At 24.9% G+C, this 16,762-nt stretch overlaps 11 protein-coding genes across 11 annotated transcripts in view, besides 1 other annotated feature; 7 read left to right on the top strand and 4 right to left on the bottom strand.

The window, feature by feature from the left end:
• Positions 1 to 496: 496 nt before the first annotated feature.
• EHI_035710 (RhoGAP domain containing protein) lies at positions 497 to 1,846 on the top strand (the record flags this gene model as incomplete). Its single annotated transcript, XM_651055.2, has 1 exon — positions 497 to 1,846. One exon carries the CDS (start codon positions 497 to 499, stop codon positions 1,844 to 1,846), a length of 1,350 nt encoding a protein of 449 aa, XP_656147.2.
• A 1,026-nt stretch (positions 1,847 to 2,872) lies between these two features.
• EHI_035700 (beta-amylase, putative) lies at positions 2,873 to 4,186 on the bottom strand (the record flags this gene model as incomplete). The annotated part of the gene is made up of 1 exon (XM_001913521.1): positions 2,873 to 4,186. One exon carries the CDS (start codon positions 4,184 to 4,186, stop codon positions 2,873 to 2,875), a length of 1,314 nt encoding a protein of 437 aa, XP_001913556.1.
• Positions 4,187 to 4,873: 687 nt separating this feature from the next.
• Positions 4,874 to 5,807, top strand: EHI_035690 (galactose-inhibitable lectin 35 kda subunit precursor; the record flags this gene model as incomplete). Its single annotated transcript, XM_651053.2, has 1 exon — positions 4,874 to 5,807. One exon carries the CDS (start codon positions 4,874 to 4,876, stop codon positions 5,738 to 5,740), a length of 867 nt encoding a protein of 288 aa, XP_656145.1. The 3' UTR covers positions 5,741 to 5,807.
• Positions 5,808 to 7,172: 1,365 nt separating this feature from the next.
• Positions 7,173 to 7,582: a repeat region.
• A 220-nt stretch (positions 7,583 to 7,802) lies between these two features.
• Positions 7,803 to 8,606, bottom strand: EHI_035680 (hydrolase, carbon-nitrogen family; the record flags this gene model as incomplete). Its single annotated transcript, XM_651052.1, has 1 exon — positions 7,803 to 8,606. The coding sequence occupies one exon, from the start codon at positions 8,604 to 8,606 to the stop codon at positions 7,803 to 7,805; it is 804 nt and encodes a 267-aa protein (XP_656144.1).
• Positions 8,607 to 8,731: 125 nt separating this feature from the next.
• Positions 8,732 to 9,127, bottom strand: EHI_035670 (uncharacterized protein; the record flags this gene model as incomplete). The annotated part of the gene is made up of 1 exon (XM_651051.2): positions 8,732 to 9,127. One exon carries the CDS (start codon positions 9,125 to 9,127, stop codon positions 8,732 to 8,734), a length of 396 nt encoding a protein of 131 aa, XP_656143.2.
• A 369-nt stretch (positions 9,128 to 9,496) lies between these two features.
• Positions 9,497 to 10,704, top strand: EHI_035660 (queuine tRNA-ribosyltransferase, putative; the record flags this gene model as incomplete). Its single annotated transcript, XM_651050.2, has 1 exon — positions 9,497 to 10,704. One exon carries the CDS (start codon positions 9,497 to 9,499, stop codon positions 10,688 to 10,690), a length of 1,194 nt encoding a protein of 397 aa, XP_656142.1. The 3' UTR covers positions 10,691 to 10,704.
• A 112-nt stretch (positions 10,705 to 10,816) lies between these two features.
• Positions 10,817 to 11,815, top strand: EHI_035650 (ribose-phosphate pyrophosphokinase, putative; the record flags this gene model as incomplete). The annotated part of the gene is made up of 1 exon (XM_651049.1): positions 10,817 to 11,815. One exon carries the CDS (start codon positions 10,817 to 10,819, stop codon positions 11,813 to 11,815), a length of 999 nt encoding a protein of 332 aa, XP_656141.1.
• Positions 11,816 to 11,888: 73 nt separating this feature from the next.
• EHI_035640 (uncharacterized protein) lies at positions 11,889 to 13,028 on the top strand (the record flags this gene model as incomplete). The annotated part of the gene is made up of 1 exon (XM_651048.1): positions 11,889 to 13,028. One exon carries the CDS (start codon positions 11,889 to 11,891, stop codon positions 13,026 to 13,028), a length of 1,140 nt encoding a protein of 379 aa, XP_656140.1.
• Positions 13,029 to 13,167: 139 nt separating this feature from the next.
• EHI_035630 (uncharacterized protein) lies at positions 13,168 to 13,593 on the top strand (the record flags this gene model as incomplete). The annotated part of the gene is made up of 1 exon (XM_651047.1): positions 13,168 to 13,593. The coding sequence occupies one exon, from the start codon at positions 13,168 to 13,170 to the stop codon at positions 13,591 to 13,593; it is 426 nt and encodes a 141-aa protein (XP_656139.1).
• An 802-nt stretch (positions 13,594 to 14,395) lies between these two features.
• On the top strand, positions 14,396 to 14,785 carry EHI_035620 (uncharacterized protein; the record flags this gene model as incomplete). Its single annotated transcript, XM_651046.1, has 1 exon — positions 14,396 to 14,785. One exon carries the CDS (start codon positions 14,396 to 14,398, stop codon positions 14,783 to 14,785), a length of 390 nt encoding a protein of 129 aa, XP_656138.1.
• A 704-nt stretch (positions 14,786 to 15,489) lies between these two features.
• The window catches only part of EHI_035610 (uncharacterized protein), a gene marked incomplete at both ends in the record, with an annotated part of 1,894 nt that continues 621 nt past the window's right edge, over positions 15,490 to 16,762 (bottom strand). The window contains one exon of the mRNA XM_651045.2: positions 15,490 to 16,746. Coding sequence (XP_656137.2) covers positions 15,490 to 16,746 — 1,257 coding nt within the window. The remainder of the gene's footprint in view (positions 16,747 to 16,762) is intronic.

Genomic DNA, 16,762 nt, shown 5'->3' with positions numbered 1-16,762 from the left:
TTTTTTAAGTTCTTTTTTTGAAGTTCTAACTACAAATGGTTATCTCTTTTGATTTTATACAACTCTGGTACAAAGAAAAAGGTAAATAATCTTAAAAATAACATTTGTGGATGAAAAAGAGATCACATGAAAAGGTTATTAAATCAGTTGAAATGAAAAAACAAGAACTTCCAAAAATTCTTTCTTTCTGGGAAAAACAAAAATTATTTTTATTCAATTTAAACCAAAAATTGTCGGATGTTTGTGATATTGTTAAATCTCATTGCTCATTTTTGGAGGAAAGTCAAATCCATCAAATTACAGGATTTACTAGTTTGTTATTATTTCCTTTTATATTCATTTCTTATAATGAAAGGTATTTATATTAATAGAAAAATGTCATTCAGAACACATTTTAGAAGCAATTTCCTTTATTGGAAGTAGTTTTGACATTCTAAAACAAGAGATAATCTGTTCTAATAACAAAACTGATGAAATTATTAATGAACTTAAAAATATGAAAAAACTATTTTATTCATCAAAGAATTCTGAAACATTAACTTCTACATATTATAACTTAAATGAACGAATTAAATGGGAAACTCCATTATTATTTTCCAATATTTTTCATGCATTTCAAACATTATTTTCTACTGGTGATTTATTTTTTAGTTGCAATGATACTTTGACAATGATTATTGAACAAGCTCAAAAAGCAAAACAAAATTATGTTATAAAAAATGTAGAACCAAAACCAAATGTATTATATTGTGGTACTAAACTAAAAGAGATATTAGAATCTGAAGGAAGACCTTATTATCAATTACCTCGTATAATAGAAAATATATTAATTTATTTATATAATAAAGGATGTACTACCCATGGAATTTTTAGAGAAACTACTAATGCTTCTATTAGAGACGTTGAAGAAATTTATCATCGAATGGGTGTTACTGACTTTGAAGATCTTCCACCTGATGTTGTTGCTAATGTATTTAAAAAGTTTTTAAGAGAAATGAAAGAAAAAGTATTTCCATATGAAGTTTCAATGTATTTATTAAAAGAATGGCAAAAAGGAAGAGCAAAAACAAGAACAACTGCAGCAGAAAAAAGAAAAGTTGTATTAGAAGGATTAAAGATGATGCCACCAGAAAATGTGACGTTATTAAGAAGTATTTTGAAGTTATGTAGTAAAATTGATTCAATGTCTGATATAAATGCAATGACTAATAAAAATTTAGCTGTTTGTTTAGCACCAACTTTAATGACAGTTAGTGAAGATGTAAATTCAAAAACATTAGATTTAAAATCTGGAGGAGAAATTGTTGGATGTATTGAAGTTATTACTTTTATTTTAGTTGATTATCCTCATATTTATCCAAATGACGTTGATGTTAATGTTACTCGTAGATCAAGGAGAATGTCTCAAAGACTTGCCACTTGTCTTGCTGAAGGAATGAATGAAGAAGAAGAAATTTATAAAGGAATAGAACAAATAAAGAAAGGAACACAAGAAGAATCTGACATTGTAGAGTCAAGAGAAGAAATAGTACGCCCTTTAATTCCTAAACCATTGTTAGATGATATTCGTATGGTACCTCCAATGTTAAAAGAAACAAAACAAAATGAAGTAAATAAAGAAAATGAAACTTCTTTATTAAAAAAGAGATGTTTTGCTGTGAATTTAACTCAACAAGACAAAATAGAGTTGTTAGAAGATAATAGTACTAGTCATGAAAAAGATAGTGAGAATAATTGTACTGCTAACTATGATATCTCTCATCCACCACCTGTTCCTCCTAGAAGAGGGAATTTAAAACAAAAACCATTAGTTTGTCCCAATTCATCTAACGTGAATATAAATTAAAACCCTTCTGTTTTAAAAATTCATTTTAACACTTTTAAAAACTCACTTGAATATTTATACCTTTTATGATTATTTGTTTTTATTATTACTATTAGGTCAAAGTCTATCAATTTTATTTGAAAGAGCAAATTTATTCACTCAGTCATTATATTGACTTGTTTCCTTTATTATAAATTTATTAAATGAATAATACCTGTGTTTATTCTATTAAACAAGTGTTCCATGTATATCAAAATGAAGTTGTACAATACTAGAATAGTATTTAAAAATAAATCACAGCATTATGTTGGTTAATCTATAAAGAGAAGCAACTGAAAGGTTAAGATGACATTGATTATAAATCAAAAGAATTATGGAAATAGTAATTATATAATTGAGTGTTATATCATTTAATGACATTTATAAAATGGAATTGTTTTTTTTTTCTTTCATATTCTGCAACAACGAATATTTTTAAATAGACAATTATTGTTACAAATATATTTTGTTGGTTAATATAAACAAACTCATTAATAAAAAAATAGATAGATGTTGTTTAATTGGTTACTTTCAACCGAATCAAAGAAAATGTTTATTAGTAAGAAAAATGTATTTTTGATTCAAGACAGTTATTCTGTTTCTCTGTGTGTTAATGTGAAAATGTCTTTTACTGAAAATGAACATGTTGTAATTCTAAGACGATTAATTTATTAAGAAATATTTTTGTTTATTGTATGAATATCATTCATTGTTATCTTCAAATCAAAGAAGAAATATACATAAATTGTGTAAGTTAATGTTTTGAATAAATTTGAAAGAATAAAATTAATATGTTGTACAAAATCTTATGTTTTATAAATCAACTACAATATTTATTATTTCATTCATCACAATTGATTTATCAATTCATAGTTTCAATACATTTCATTACCTTAATGTCATAATTCATTATGTTAATTTGAATTCAGTATTTCATTTAAAGTTTTTAATGTAATTAATGAAAGTTAAACATGAAATGAAAGTTAAACATTATTAAATTAAGTTGTATTATTTCATTCTACTAACAAAATTAGTGAATTGTCCCCATGCATTTCCATCATCAAGAAGTCCTCTTGTCATTCTCAAGTATGTGAATGCTGTTAATCCATGTTGTTTACATTTATTGATGATTTGATTAAATCCATTAGTATTACATCCTCCATATCCACATAATTCAAGTGCGTTTTCTCCACATTTGCCAATTCCAACTGTTCCTGCTGCATTAAATGCTTGATCAACTAAATTAGCTGGTGATGATCCACAATTTCCATCAGTTCCACTCATTTCAAGACAGGTAAAGTCAAATCTAACATTATTATTTTTGAATGTATTAGAAAGTGTTTTGTATGCATCATTTCCATTTGAGTTGTAATATCCAGCTGTCATTTCAGCTGCATGTGATTGGTCATTATACCACCAATGAACTCCTGATATTTTACCTGCAAGTGCAAGTGTATTTCCAAATACATTTCTTGCTGCTGAAAGAACTTTATCTGTATGACTTAATAACAAGTCAAAATACCATTCTTGGAAGAATCGTCCATATTCACTTTGGTAGTTATCAAATCCATTTCCAAAGAATCCTGTTGATGAGGGTGGTTTAGAATTATAATTTCCTGCATTTGATGGTGATCCATTTCCCCATTCTGAATGTCCTTTATCTGTTGCTGCTTTTTTAAGTAATTCTTTTGACTTACCATCATTACATTGGAACTCTCCTACTCCACAATAACTCCACCTTGAAAGTGGATATGATGGATATCTAGTTTCTCCACATGGTCCCATACCAACTTGAATTTCATTAATTGTTCCATCATCAATATAACTTTGGAAGTTTTGTTTAAATGATGTCATAAAGTCTTTATAAATTTCAATTGGTGTTCTTCCTTCAAAAATAGATGAATCATCATATGCAAATGAAATATATTCATTATTAACATTATTTTCATTGTCTTTAAAGAACGCATCATTTGCTGCTCCTGCATTTCTTACCCATTGGGGAATTTCAATTGTTACTGAATCTCCTACATTTCCTCCACATTTATGGAATGACATAACTGCTTGGAATTTTAATCCTGCTTTTTTAACCATTTGAACTAATTCTTTATATCCATTCCAATTGTAATTTCTTGGTGATGTTTCTACAAGTCCCCACCAAACATCTGCCATAACACCAGCAACTCCTCCTGATTTAATTTTATTTAAGTCATTTTGAAGTTGTCCTTTATTATTAACTCCATTGGAATTGACTGTATCAAGTGGCATCATCAAATTGACTTCAGTTGCTAAAGCCAAAGTAACTACACTTAAGAAGAATATCATTATTTGAATAATTTCAGTTTTGTGTTGTTTAAATCATTGATTTTCATGAAAAACAATTTAATAATACTTTTCAATCAACTTTTCTTTTTGATGAATAAACTCTTTTAATCTTTCTTTTGAATTTTCTTTTCTCTTTTTCTTTCTTTTAAATTTTCTTCTAACTTTTCTTTTTTGTTATTTAATACAAAAAATATATTGTTTTAAATAACAATATTTTTTTACTTTTTTTCCTTCTTTTTCTGTTGGGAGAAGGTTGAAACGAAATTCTTTGTTGATAACTAAGGAAGAATGAATCATTTCATGTTTTGTTAAATTTAATTGGTTTGGAAGCAAACTTATAAATAGTACCCAAACCGTTGAGGTTATTCCTTTTTATATTAAAAATAGAATGAAATTAATTTTTTTGTAATAAAAATTCCATTCCACTGTCATTTACTCAATACTTTAAATTTTTTATTTTACTTACCTTAAATAAGTAATAATATATAATGTGTAAAATCATATTTCTAATTAATGTAATTAGACTAACTTTACATTCAATAATGGCTGTTCTTTTAAAAAAGTGATTAGTCTTTTTTTTAAAAAGTAGATTATTGAATCTGATAGTTATTAGAATCAAAGTAGAAGATGTTCTTTTAGAAAATATTCATTTATTCTTAAACTCTAGAGACATCTAAAATATTGTCAATGATTATATTAGTCTTATTGATAAGTTATTCATTTGGTAAGACTCAAGACGGAAAAGATCAACTTTCTCCAAATTATCCTTATGGAAAGATGAATAAGGATGTAAACTTTAACAAACCTTTTACAAGTGCTGTTGATAGTTATCAAATTCAACAATATGCTGAAAATGGAGTTTTTAGTGCAAATCAAGAAAATTATGTTCGTGCTAAGTGTAAAACATGTTGTAGAGTTATTTTTGCATCTGATTATAATTACAAAACTAACACCCAATTTACTGATGAAGATGATAAAAAAGGAGATGAAAGATATGTTATGGATATGGAATTTGATGATAAAAGATCAGTTAGATTCCGTAATGGAGGGTATGAACAAAACATTTTATTAAGACCATTGAAACAAGGAAATGAACTTCAATTCTTTGAATTTGCACCATACAGAATGTACACAAGTTATGCAATTCCAAAAAGAGTTCATGATATTAGAGGTGGAGCAAACGAGGGAGCAACTCTTATTATTTGGCCTAAAAACCCACCATTATCAGATGCACCAGGTACTAGAAACCAACGTTTTGTTTATGTTCATCCTTATCCAACTGAATGGTATCCAGAATATAATTCAACTACTAAGTATACTCAAAATGGAAAAACAGTGATTAAAACTCTTAAATGGCCTACATATAAAAGACACTTCTATCTTCCTTATCGACTTGATGTTGATCTTTGTTATCAAGCCAGAAAAGCAACTGATGGTAGATCAACATGGACTGGAAATAAAAATCTTAATACAACAAGTAAAAGTTACCAAATTATAGCATCAAGGTGTAGTGCAACTGAAGCAAGACAGATCTTTATTCCTGTGTTTGCATAACTTTTGGAAATTAAGTTATTTTGTTTTCTTTTCGATATTGAAGTATGTATTAATTTCAAATTATATTCATAGTTAAATAGTATTATTTGTCTAAAGTAAAATGTAGTATGTTTAAATGAATAATGATGAATAAATTGATTAAAATAAATTGAGCATAATGATAAAAAGAGAAATAGAATGATTAACAATATAACTCATATTACAAGCCAATAGGATTTACTATAAGTTAATGAAAAAGCATAGTTTATTTAGAAAAAATTGTATTGAATAAAAATTATAATAATGTAGTTAGATAAATAATGAATAGAAAAACAAATATATAACTAATATAATAACACAGTTTTTAAATAGTTATTGATTTATATAGTTATTAAAAATATTATTTATAAGCATAACACTTATTGGTTGTAACTTCCAACAAATTTCAATAATTCGATTCTTGTTATGTCGGTTTAAATGATTTCAAATTCTAAGTATACTATTCATATTGTTAATGTTTTTTGAATGGTTCATATTTATTACTGTGTTAAAGCTTTTTGTTCATTTTATCTCAAAATTTTCTATTATTTCATTTACTAATATCAAATTTTTATACTTAAATAATCAGTCACTATCATATAGCCAATAATTTATATATTTAATAATTCATTGAAAAATATTGGTTTATTTTCCTTGCATTGATATTATTTCTTCAATACTGTTACTATTATTCAAATATTTATTTAGTATTATTTACCATTTTATTCTTTCTTTATTTTATTCTCTAATTATGTCGTGTTTTATTGCTAAATATTGTCATTTATATTGTTTATTATATTTATTATATCTTTATTTGTTCTCAATTTATTGTATATATTGTCTTATCAACTATATATTGTCTTTCTATTATTTCTTCTTGTCTCATAAATTGTAAATTTCATTGTAGTATACATTAGTTGAATGAAATACATTTCATTTTATTATTATCATTTTATACTTATTTGTTAATTTATAAAGTGAAAAAAAATATAATATTATTTCCTATTATTTTGTTGTTCAATCATGATTAATTGTCATTAGAAATAAATGATTGAAGTATGAATGAGAATAGTTTAGTAAATAATGAAATTAACAAATACACGTCATTCATTAAATAAAACAAATACTATTTCATTTTTATTCCATTGTATTTATTATTAATCAGACAGTTTTAATGTTCCAAGAAACAAATGATGATAAAACATAAATAAAAATAAATGTAAATAAATAAAATGATAAAATTAATTAGTATTGAATGATTGAGAAGTGAGATGATATTATTGAATTACAAAGTTAACAATTACATAAAATTTATTATTTATTATTCTTTATTTCATTTCTTATATTCTTAATAAGTAATTTAAAAAAAAACTAACATAATATACCAATAATAAATAAAAAGATGATGATAAATTATGTAATAGAAAAAAGAATAAAACTAGTCTATTATTTGATATGACTAATGTGGCTAACCACAATATTAATTAAGCTTATTTGAAGAAAAGAAATAAGTATAAGGAATTAAAGAATAGAATAAAAATAGAGAAAATAAAATATGTCAAAATAAATGGAGTAGTAATTTCAATTAGTGGATTAGTAAACAAAGAAAATATTAGATTAATTAAAGAATTAAAAATTAACATTGACATTATTAAAGAAATTAAAAACCTTTTAATAAAAAACATGATATAGATGTCATAAAGTATTGATTCTTAACAACCAAACATACTCTGTAGAGATTCTAGATGAAAAATCAGTGATGTATTTAGTTTGAAATGAGCAAAGAAGAAACAGAATATAGTTCTTCTAATACTTAATTTATTGGTGATTATTAATATTTTTGTAACTTTTTGCATATTTTCAGTTAATCCATTTCATACCAGCAAAAATCCAAACACCATTAAACTTTACCATTCTATAAGAATTGTGAAGAGTTTGAAAACCTTTAACTAAGAGAATATTATTTTTTCTTAACAATCATTTTTCAACACAAGCTAGTTCATGTTATACTCATCTTTCAAAACAAAGTAAAAAAATAGCAGAATTAATTTTGCAATATAAAAGAATCCCCATCTTTTAACACAGGAAAAGTACTTGTTAATGCTTCTTGGCTCTTCTTTGTCAATGTTGCGTTTAAAGAGTCTTGTACCCCACACTTTCCTTTTATAATATACTTTCCATAAGGATCAATAATTGCACTTTCACCTATATAATGAGAATCTTCATCATTTGGTAAGCAATTTGGTAAAGAACCACAATTATTAGCAGCAAGAACAAAACATTGATTTTCTATTGCTCTTGCTTTTGTTAATATTTTCCAATGTGCTCTATTTAACACACTCCAACAACCAACAATAATTAGAATATCATAATGATTTTCTAATGTATTTCTGAGCCATACAGGAAAACGTAAATCATAACATACAGCTAATAAAATATTCCATCCCTTATAATTTACAATACATTTCTTTGAACCATTGCTAAACTCCAAACCTTCTCCTCCCATATGATATAAATGATGTTTATCATACCAAACACATTCTTCAGATGGATAAACAAAATACATTCTATTATAAATTCTTTCTCCATCTTTAATAGTAATAGAACCAGTAATAGCACATTTTCTTGTTCTAGCAATTGTTTTCATCCATTGAAGTGTAGGACTTGATGAATGGTCTTCTGCAACAAGATGTGCTTTAGGTTGAAAACCAGTATTAAATGTTTCAGGTAAAACAAACAAATCGATGTCATTAGAGGAATGTTGAATGATTGATTGTATTTGTTTTAAATTTTCATCTTTATTCCAAAATAATGTAAAAGGTTGAATAACACAAACATTTAATGACATTAATAAGAATAATAATGACTTTAGTAGATTAAATGATATTTTTTATACAACTTCTATTAATTTAATAAAAAATTAATATAAAGATAAATTTAAAACCTCCAAAGAACAAAATAAAACAATTGATATTAAGCAGTATCAAGTTCAGTTCCCAAAGAAAAACGATATCTAAGATTAATTCTTCTAATTAATCTAAAACGTTCTCTCTTTGGTAATATTTGTAATACCTCTCTCATTTTTTGTAATAATCTTGGTTCTAATTCTTTAGCTCTTCTACACATCTCTTTTAATTCTTTTATTCGTTGTTGTTGAACCATACGATCCATAACACTTCTTCCTAATTTTGGTTTAATTCGAAATTCATTATCCAAAGCGATTAATGCTAATCTTTCAACTTCTTCAACTTGTTTTAATTTTTGGTCAAGTGCTTTTATAGCTGTTTCTACTCGTTGAATAGTTGGTGAAACAGTAGGAGTAGCAAATAATGGATCTCCTCCAGATAAATCAATTTGGGCATAAACCATTGAAAATGTCAGGAACAACACAGCAAAGGCATTTACCATGTTTAATCAAAATATAATACTTTAATAGTTTTGTTTTAAATATTTTCTTTCTCTTTTATTTTTTAGTTTTATTTTTTTAGATTTTCTTTTTTTATTGTTTTGATTTTTATCTCTATTTTCGTTATTTATAACATAAAATTATCACTTTCTTAATTTTTAATAATACATTGATGTAACTGTGATCCAAATAAAAAAAAGTCTATGGTGAAAGAAAACATTGGATTGTTTGTAACAAGCAACTACAATTATCAGTAAAACTAAAATGAAAAGAAATATAAATAAAAAACCCTATTTTTTTTTTATAATTTTGTTAATATCTTCAAAGTAATAATGAGTGCTCTTTCATTGCGTATTAATGCAAAAGATGGACGAGCAAGACAATGCACATTGACACTTCCTCATGGAGAAGTAGAAACTCCAGTGTTTATGCCAGTAGGGACAAAAGCAAGTGTAAAATCATTAACGTATGAACAAGTAAAAGAAATGGGATGTCAAATATTATTGGCAAATACTTATCACATGTTTCTTCATCCAGGAGTTGATGTATTAAAGAAAGCAGGAGGATTACATCAATTTGCTAAATGGGATGGAAATATATTAACAGACTCTGGAGGATTTCAAATGGTGTCATTATCTGATACAATGACAGTTAATGAACAAGGTGTTATTTTCCAATCTATTGTAGATCATAAACCAATTAATTTACCACCTGAAGAATCTATTCATATACAACAAGCAATAGGATCAGATATTATGATGCAATTGGATGATGTAGTTTCTTCATTAACAACTGGTCCTAGAGTAGAAGAAGCAATGGAAAGAAGTGTACGGTGGTTAGCACGATGTAAAAATGAATATCTTAAAACAAAAGAAAAACAAAATTTATTTGGTATTATTCAAGGAGGACTTCAACCAAATCTAAGAGAACGATGTCTTGAAGGTATGGTTAAAGTAGACACTCCAGGGTATGCAATTGGTGGATTATCTGGAGGAGAAGCAAAAGATGATTTTTGGAAGATGGTTGATATTTCTGCACAAGGACTTCCAGAAAATAAACCAAGATATCTTATGGGAGTTGGATATCCCGTTGAAATGTTGTTATGTGTATTATTTGGAGTTGATATGTTTGATTGTGTTTATCCAACAAGAACTGCAAGATTTGGAACAGCATTTAGTGATGATGGGTTAGTGACATTAAAGATTAATAAATATAAAGATGATTTTAATGTGATTGATGAGTCATGTGATTGTTTATGTTGTAAAAAAGGAAATGGACTAACAAAGTCAGCTCTTCATTTTATGTTTACAAATGGAGCTGTTGATGGTACTCCTGTAGCACAATATTTAACCCACCACAATATATCATATCTCTTTAATTTAATGAGGAAATATAGAGTGGCAATTAGAGAAGGTAAATCAAAAACATTTGCTCGTGATTATATTATAAGATTTTATGGAGGAAAAGAACATGTTCCACAATGGATTATTGATGCATTAACAAAAGTTGGTGTAGAGTTTGCATAAAAAGGAGTTACATGAAAAATATAAAAAAAAGATAATAAAATTTTTTAATAAGTTTAATTTTTTATTATTTTAATGAAAAATATCTTCACAAAAAGAAAAAATAAACATCTAATTATTTATATTAAAATGAGTGTAACAACTTCTTTATCCGCAGAACAATGGCAACATGACCATTTTATTGTTCATACAAGTAAAGCTGGTTATTTAGCTCAAAGTATTAGTGCAGTACTTGGATATCCAATTATTCCAATTATTCATAAAAAGTTTAGTGATGGAGAGTGTTATTATAGAATTGCTATTCCTGAAAGAACTTCATTAGTTGGAAGAGATGTAGTTGTTGTAAGTTCTATTGTTGATGACCAGGAATTACTTGAAGTAGTAAGAATTGGAGGAGAATTAGCAGAACTTGGAACAAAAAGAAGAATTTTCGTGATTCCATATCTTATGTATTCTACTATGGAACGAGCAGTTCATCCTGGAGAAGTTGTTACATGTAAATCTACAGTAAGAATGTTATGTGGTATACCATCTTCTGGGTTAGGAAATTTATTTATGTTAATGGACCTTCATACATCAGGTATTATTCATTATTTTGAAGGTACAGTTCAGGCAATGGAATTATATGCTGAAAGTACTCTTGAACAAGCAATTGCTGAGAATATTGATTTTAGTGAACCAGTAATTTTTGGTTCAGCAGACCTTGGAAGACCTTTATGGGTAGAAACTTTTGCTAATCATTTTGGTGTTGGAATTGCTTTTATTAGAAAAAGTAGGTCCTTTGAAGATACTCATGTTATAGGTGAACCTATTGGAGATGTTAAAGGAAAACACGTTGTTATTTATGATGACTTGACAAGATCAGCTGGGTCATTGATTAAAGCTTGTAATGCTTATTTAGATAATGGAGCTATTAAAGTGACTGCAGTTGTTACTCATTTATCATTAATTGATGATGATGTTGTACAAAAAGTTATTGACTCAAGAATTGATCGAGTAATTGCTACTAATAGTAATGTTAGATCTCAAATGGATGCAGTTAAAAATAGTAAGAAGTTTATTATTTGTGACATTTCTCCAGTATTTGCCAAACAGATTAGAGCATGTTTAAATAACAATAATGACTAATCATCGTTTATTTTATTTCTTCTTTTCTTTTTTTTTTAATAAAATAAAAAAAGAGATTCAAAAAACTCATTAAATGAGTAACGAACATCTCATTCATCAGTTAGAAAATGAAATACAAAAACTAAAGAAAAGAGTTGAAGAAATGGAATTAGTAGAAGAATTTCCTTCTGCTATTGATGCCTTTAAATATATACTTCAGGTATCGAATAATAATGATAATATAAAAGTTAAACAACTTATTCAACTTTATGAAAAACAATTTAATGAAAAAGACATTTTAATAGCAAATGAAATTAAAAAACAATTAACAAATAAAATAGAAGAATATAATGAAATAATTAAAAACAAAGAAATTAAAGGAATTGTATTAACTGTTATTTCACAAGAACGTAAAGAAGAACAAAAAGTTATTGAAAAAGTAATAGAATTATTTAATTTAAATAAAATAAATGAACAACGTAAAGATGAAATTCTTCAATATTTTGATCCATGTTTAATAGAATTAGAATTACTTAAAAAAGAAATAGGAAGTTATCAAAAAGGAATTAGAAATGAAATGCCCAAACCAATTCGTATTATTTCACATTCACCATCATTTGAAAATTTTAATTCATTACCAACATCAAAAAGTCCAAAAATAAATAACTATGGAGAAATAGCAAAAATTATTGAAAGTACATTTAAAATACATAGTGATACTATTATGATTTTAATGAATACTATTCATATGAATAAAATGAACTTTCTTACTGAAAATTATTCATCATTAGAGAAAATTACAAAAGAAGGATTAGTTAATATTATTAAAGGAAATGAAAATGTTATGATATTTTTCTTTTTAAAAAGAAATATTATTGTTGGTATTTATTTTAATACTCCTCTTCAACCTGATAAACAAATTAAAGAAAATGATCAATTTTTATTATTTATTATTGAAGATACAACAATTACTTTTTGTCATCAAAAAAGAGAACAAGGAACTTTAATTAGATTAGGAAAAGAAGATAATGATTTTAATGACTCTTGGATTGAAATAGAGAATGGTTTTAAATTATATCAAGAAAAGTCTGGAACTGTTTTTACTATTCCTAAATTAATACTTTCTTTTGATGAAAAATATATGAATGAATTTGTTATTCAAAAAAAATCAATTCTTTTTCCAAATACAAAATATGAATTAAATAAAATTGCTGCTTTAAAATGGTTTAATTAATAATTATTTTTATTTATTTTTTGTTTTTTTTGATTCAAAAAAATGTAATTAATAAAATAATAAATAATATTATAATTGATTTATACATTATAATTTATTACATTGAGAAAATTAGTTTCAATCTTAAAAGTATTTAAAGATGGTTATTAAAAGCAAAGGTCTTCACGAAGCTATTGCTAAAGTAACAGATAGAAATGCACCAAATGGTTCATGGGTAATTGCAGAAGTTATTGGTATGGGAGAACGATTCGATTTATATGATGAAGGAGAGGGAATAGAATCTTTTAAAGCAGCATTGCCTGAAGATAATGTTTGCTTTTGTTTAATTTCATTAAGAATGACATATGATGGTGTTCCTAATATTGCACGAGTTGTTTTTGTTCATTGGAAAGGAAGTAAATGTAAAGGAATGAAAGTTGTTCGTTCAAACCAATTAACTCAAATGGCATGGGATGTTCTTCAACCTCATCATGGTCAATTAGAAGTTCTTTCAGCCGATGAGATCACAGAAGAAGTTCTTTTAGGAAAGTTAGACCCAAAAGGAGGTTCTCATGTAATCAGTTAATTTTTTTATTTTTTTTTCAGATTTTTTCTTTATAATGTTAAGTCTTTTTGTAAAATTTTTATTCAAACGTATTATTTAGTAATTTAGAAACAAATTATATTGTATCGAAAAATTCATATTATAGTCTATAGGAAAGAAAGAAAAAGATAATTGATTAGAAAGGAATGAATGATACTTATTTAAATTATAAGGAATTATAACAAATATTATTTTTATATAATATTTTTTATAAAAAAATATTTACTTGTATTTGATAATTGTTAAAATTCAATTATTAAATGATTTGAATAATATAAATATATTAACTTCAATTCCTGAAATGAAAAGTGCATCTTTTTTACTGTCTTTTTGGTTTAAATAAAAGATATTTTCAATTGAAAGTAAAAAATTTTTACAATTTTGTTGTAATACTCATCAAATAATTATTAAAAATATATTCTATTATTTATTTTTAGGAAATCTATGTAAAAATTGAGTGAAAAAAAAAAAAGAAATAAAAAATGAATTACTATAATTTCCCTAATATTTAAAGGAAATTAAATTTCAAATGAAAAAAAACTATATTTAGGTTTAATATTTACTAAAAATAAGTATTTTCTTACTAATTAAAAAATAATATAAAATAATATAAAATATTATTAATAATGTATTTAGTTTGTAGAGTTGTATAATACGACATAATGAATCATTATACGAATATCAATTTTTTTTTATCTACAAGCAAGGATAGTGACTTGAGAAAAAAATCTTGTTTGTAAATTTCTATAGAATTAAAAGGATGAACTATTAAAAAAGTAATTTAATGAGCATTGAAACAAATACCATTTTATCTGAACCAATTCAATTTCAAAGAAAAAAAGAAGGCTTTAAGAAGACTCAAAATGAAAATCAAATACACTCATGTGTATTACACTCTTCATTAGGACCAATGACATGTAAGAAGAAATCCAATTATCTACTTCATCATCATCATGAATTTAATACTACTGTTTATTGTAATCCAAAAACTTCTAAAAAGGATAACGTAAATAAAGAAATTGATTATCCAACTGATTTAGATGATGAAGACCTTGAAGTTTTAGATATTTTATTAGCTATTGAATCAAAAGGAAATGAAGATACATATTTAGATGATTATGAACGTTGTAAAAATCCAGGTATGTGTCTATCATTATTTTCATTCAGTCATTAACTGTAAATAAATATATATTACTTCTATTATATTTGTTTTTTTATTTATTGGTTTAATAAAATATAAATAGATACTTTCTAAATCTGAGTAATAACATCAGTTACTTACTAAAGTAACTATAATTCGATGTTCTATTTTTGATAATAATTTTCTTTAATGGTTTTTTGATTGAACAAAGGTGCAATTGCATTTGTAAATTTATTATATGATGTAATTCAAATTATGTTTTTTATAACGAAAAATGTTTTTTTTATTATTCTTATTCTTACTCATCTTGGTTTTTGAATATTAATTATTTTAATATATTGTTATTTGAGAAATTCATAACTAGAATATGTAATTATTAATAATATAATAAAGTAATTGATAATAAGTTTTGTTGTTATATTTTTCTTCTTCTAAAAATTCAATGAGACATTATTTGAGAATAAAATAAAAGGTTTTGATGTAGAGTGTTTTATTTTATTTATTTTTTTCAATGGAGAGTATTAGTCCAATTTATTAATAATTTAATAAAACAATATTTGTTTTTGAATAAACTAAGAGAAAGATTTAACTATTCAAAGTAATAAAACACAAACTCAAATAAGAGAAAGTGTTATTTATAAGTAATGATAAGACGTATTTTTATTAGTAAATTAGAATTAATTATTAGAATACTCAAAAAATGATATTTAAGATAAATAAATTAATGAATTAAAATGTTAAAGATTTAAAGACTTCAAAACATTTAAAGAAACTTTTTCAGTAAGACGTTTCCATTCATTAACATATGATAGATTTTGAATAGAAAACATTAACTCTTCAATATCAATTTGACCTGCATTTGATTCTAATATAGTGATAATTGTATTAATTGTATCAAAATTTCCATCATTTGATAATATTCTTAAATATTTCCATCTTCCTTCTTTTGAATTATAGCAACATTCTAACACTGCATTTTCATCAGCATTATATTTAATTTTATCAGCTTCTAATAAACACAAATCACGATTATCAAAATTAACTTGTTGCAAATAAACAACAGAAGTATTATAATAAGATTTACAACATAAAGATACTTTACGAGAATTCTTATAAAATTGTTCTTGAATTCCTAATTTACAAGTAATTGTATCATTAAATTGCCATTTAAAGAAATAATTATTTGTAAAAGGAATATACTCAGAGTTTGGATAAAATAAAAATCCTTCAGTTAAATGGAATCTTTTTCCATCAATATAAGTAATTCCATATTTTGTTTTTTTCATAGCTTCAAATAATTTAGTAATAAGTTTAATTTCAATGAATGGTTTTGTATTTAAACAGAATATAATTTCATCATCTGGAACATTATTTTTTGAAATTTCTTCTCTAAATTTTAAAATAATTTCTTTTCCTAAAATTTGAAGTCTTTCAGTAAACAAATAGTTAGTTGTAACTGTGTTTTTATAAATTAAAATATCATTACATAAAAAGGTTGGTTTTTTTGTTTGAATATTTTCTATCATTTCTCCATCAATAATTGTTAATCCTTCTTTATAAATATTTGCAACTAATGGATATTGAACACTAAACACATTCATATCTTCATCAACCAATAACACCTCATTATTATCAATCATTAAAAAATATTTTTTTCCTTTAGATTTTTCACAAAGTAAGTATTGTGGTAATGCTTTATCATGAAACCTAATATTATGAAGTATTTTATAATGTTGTCTACTAAGAAATATTGGGATAGTTCCTGGAAATACTGGATCTGTTGGTAATTCATATCCAAATACTTTAAATATTTTTTCAAGATATTGTCTACTTAATTCTGATGGTATTTGTTGAATGTCTATTTGTTCAATTCCATTTGTTTCTATATTATTAATATCTTTAATTGTGTTATAAATATCACTACATATATTATGAATTATTGCTTCATCATTTGTTTTGTTAATTCTAATTCTTAGACAATGTTCAATTGTTTTCTTTACCCATTCTTTT

Source organism: Entamoeba histolytica, genomic scaffold (genome assembly GCF_000208925.1).
Source record: "Entamoeba histolytica HM-1:IMSS scf_1104750516811 genomic scaffold, whole genome shotgun sequence".
Taxonomy (NCBI): domain Eukaryota; phylum Evosea; order Mastigamoebida; family Endamoebidae; genus Entamoeba; species Entamoeba histolytica.
The sequence above is the reverse complement of the archived record's forward strand: the minus strand, read 5'-3'. Positions and strand labels throughout refer to the sequence as shown.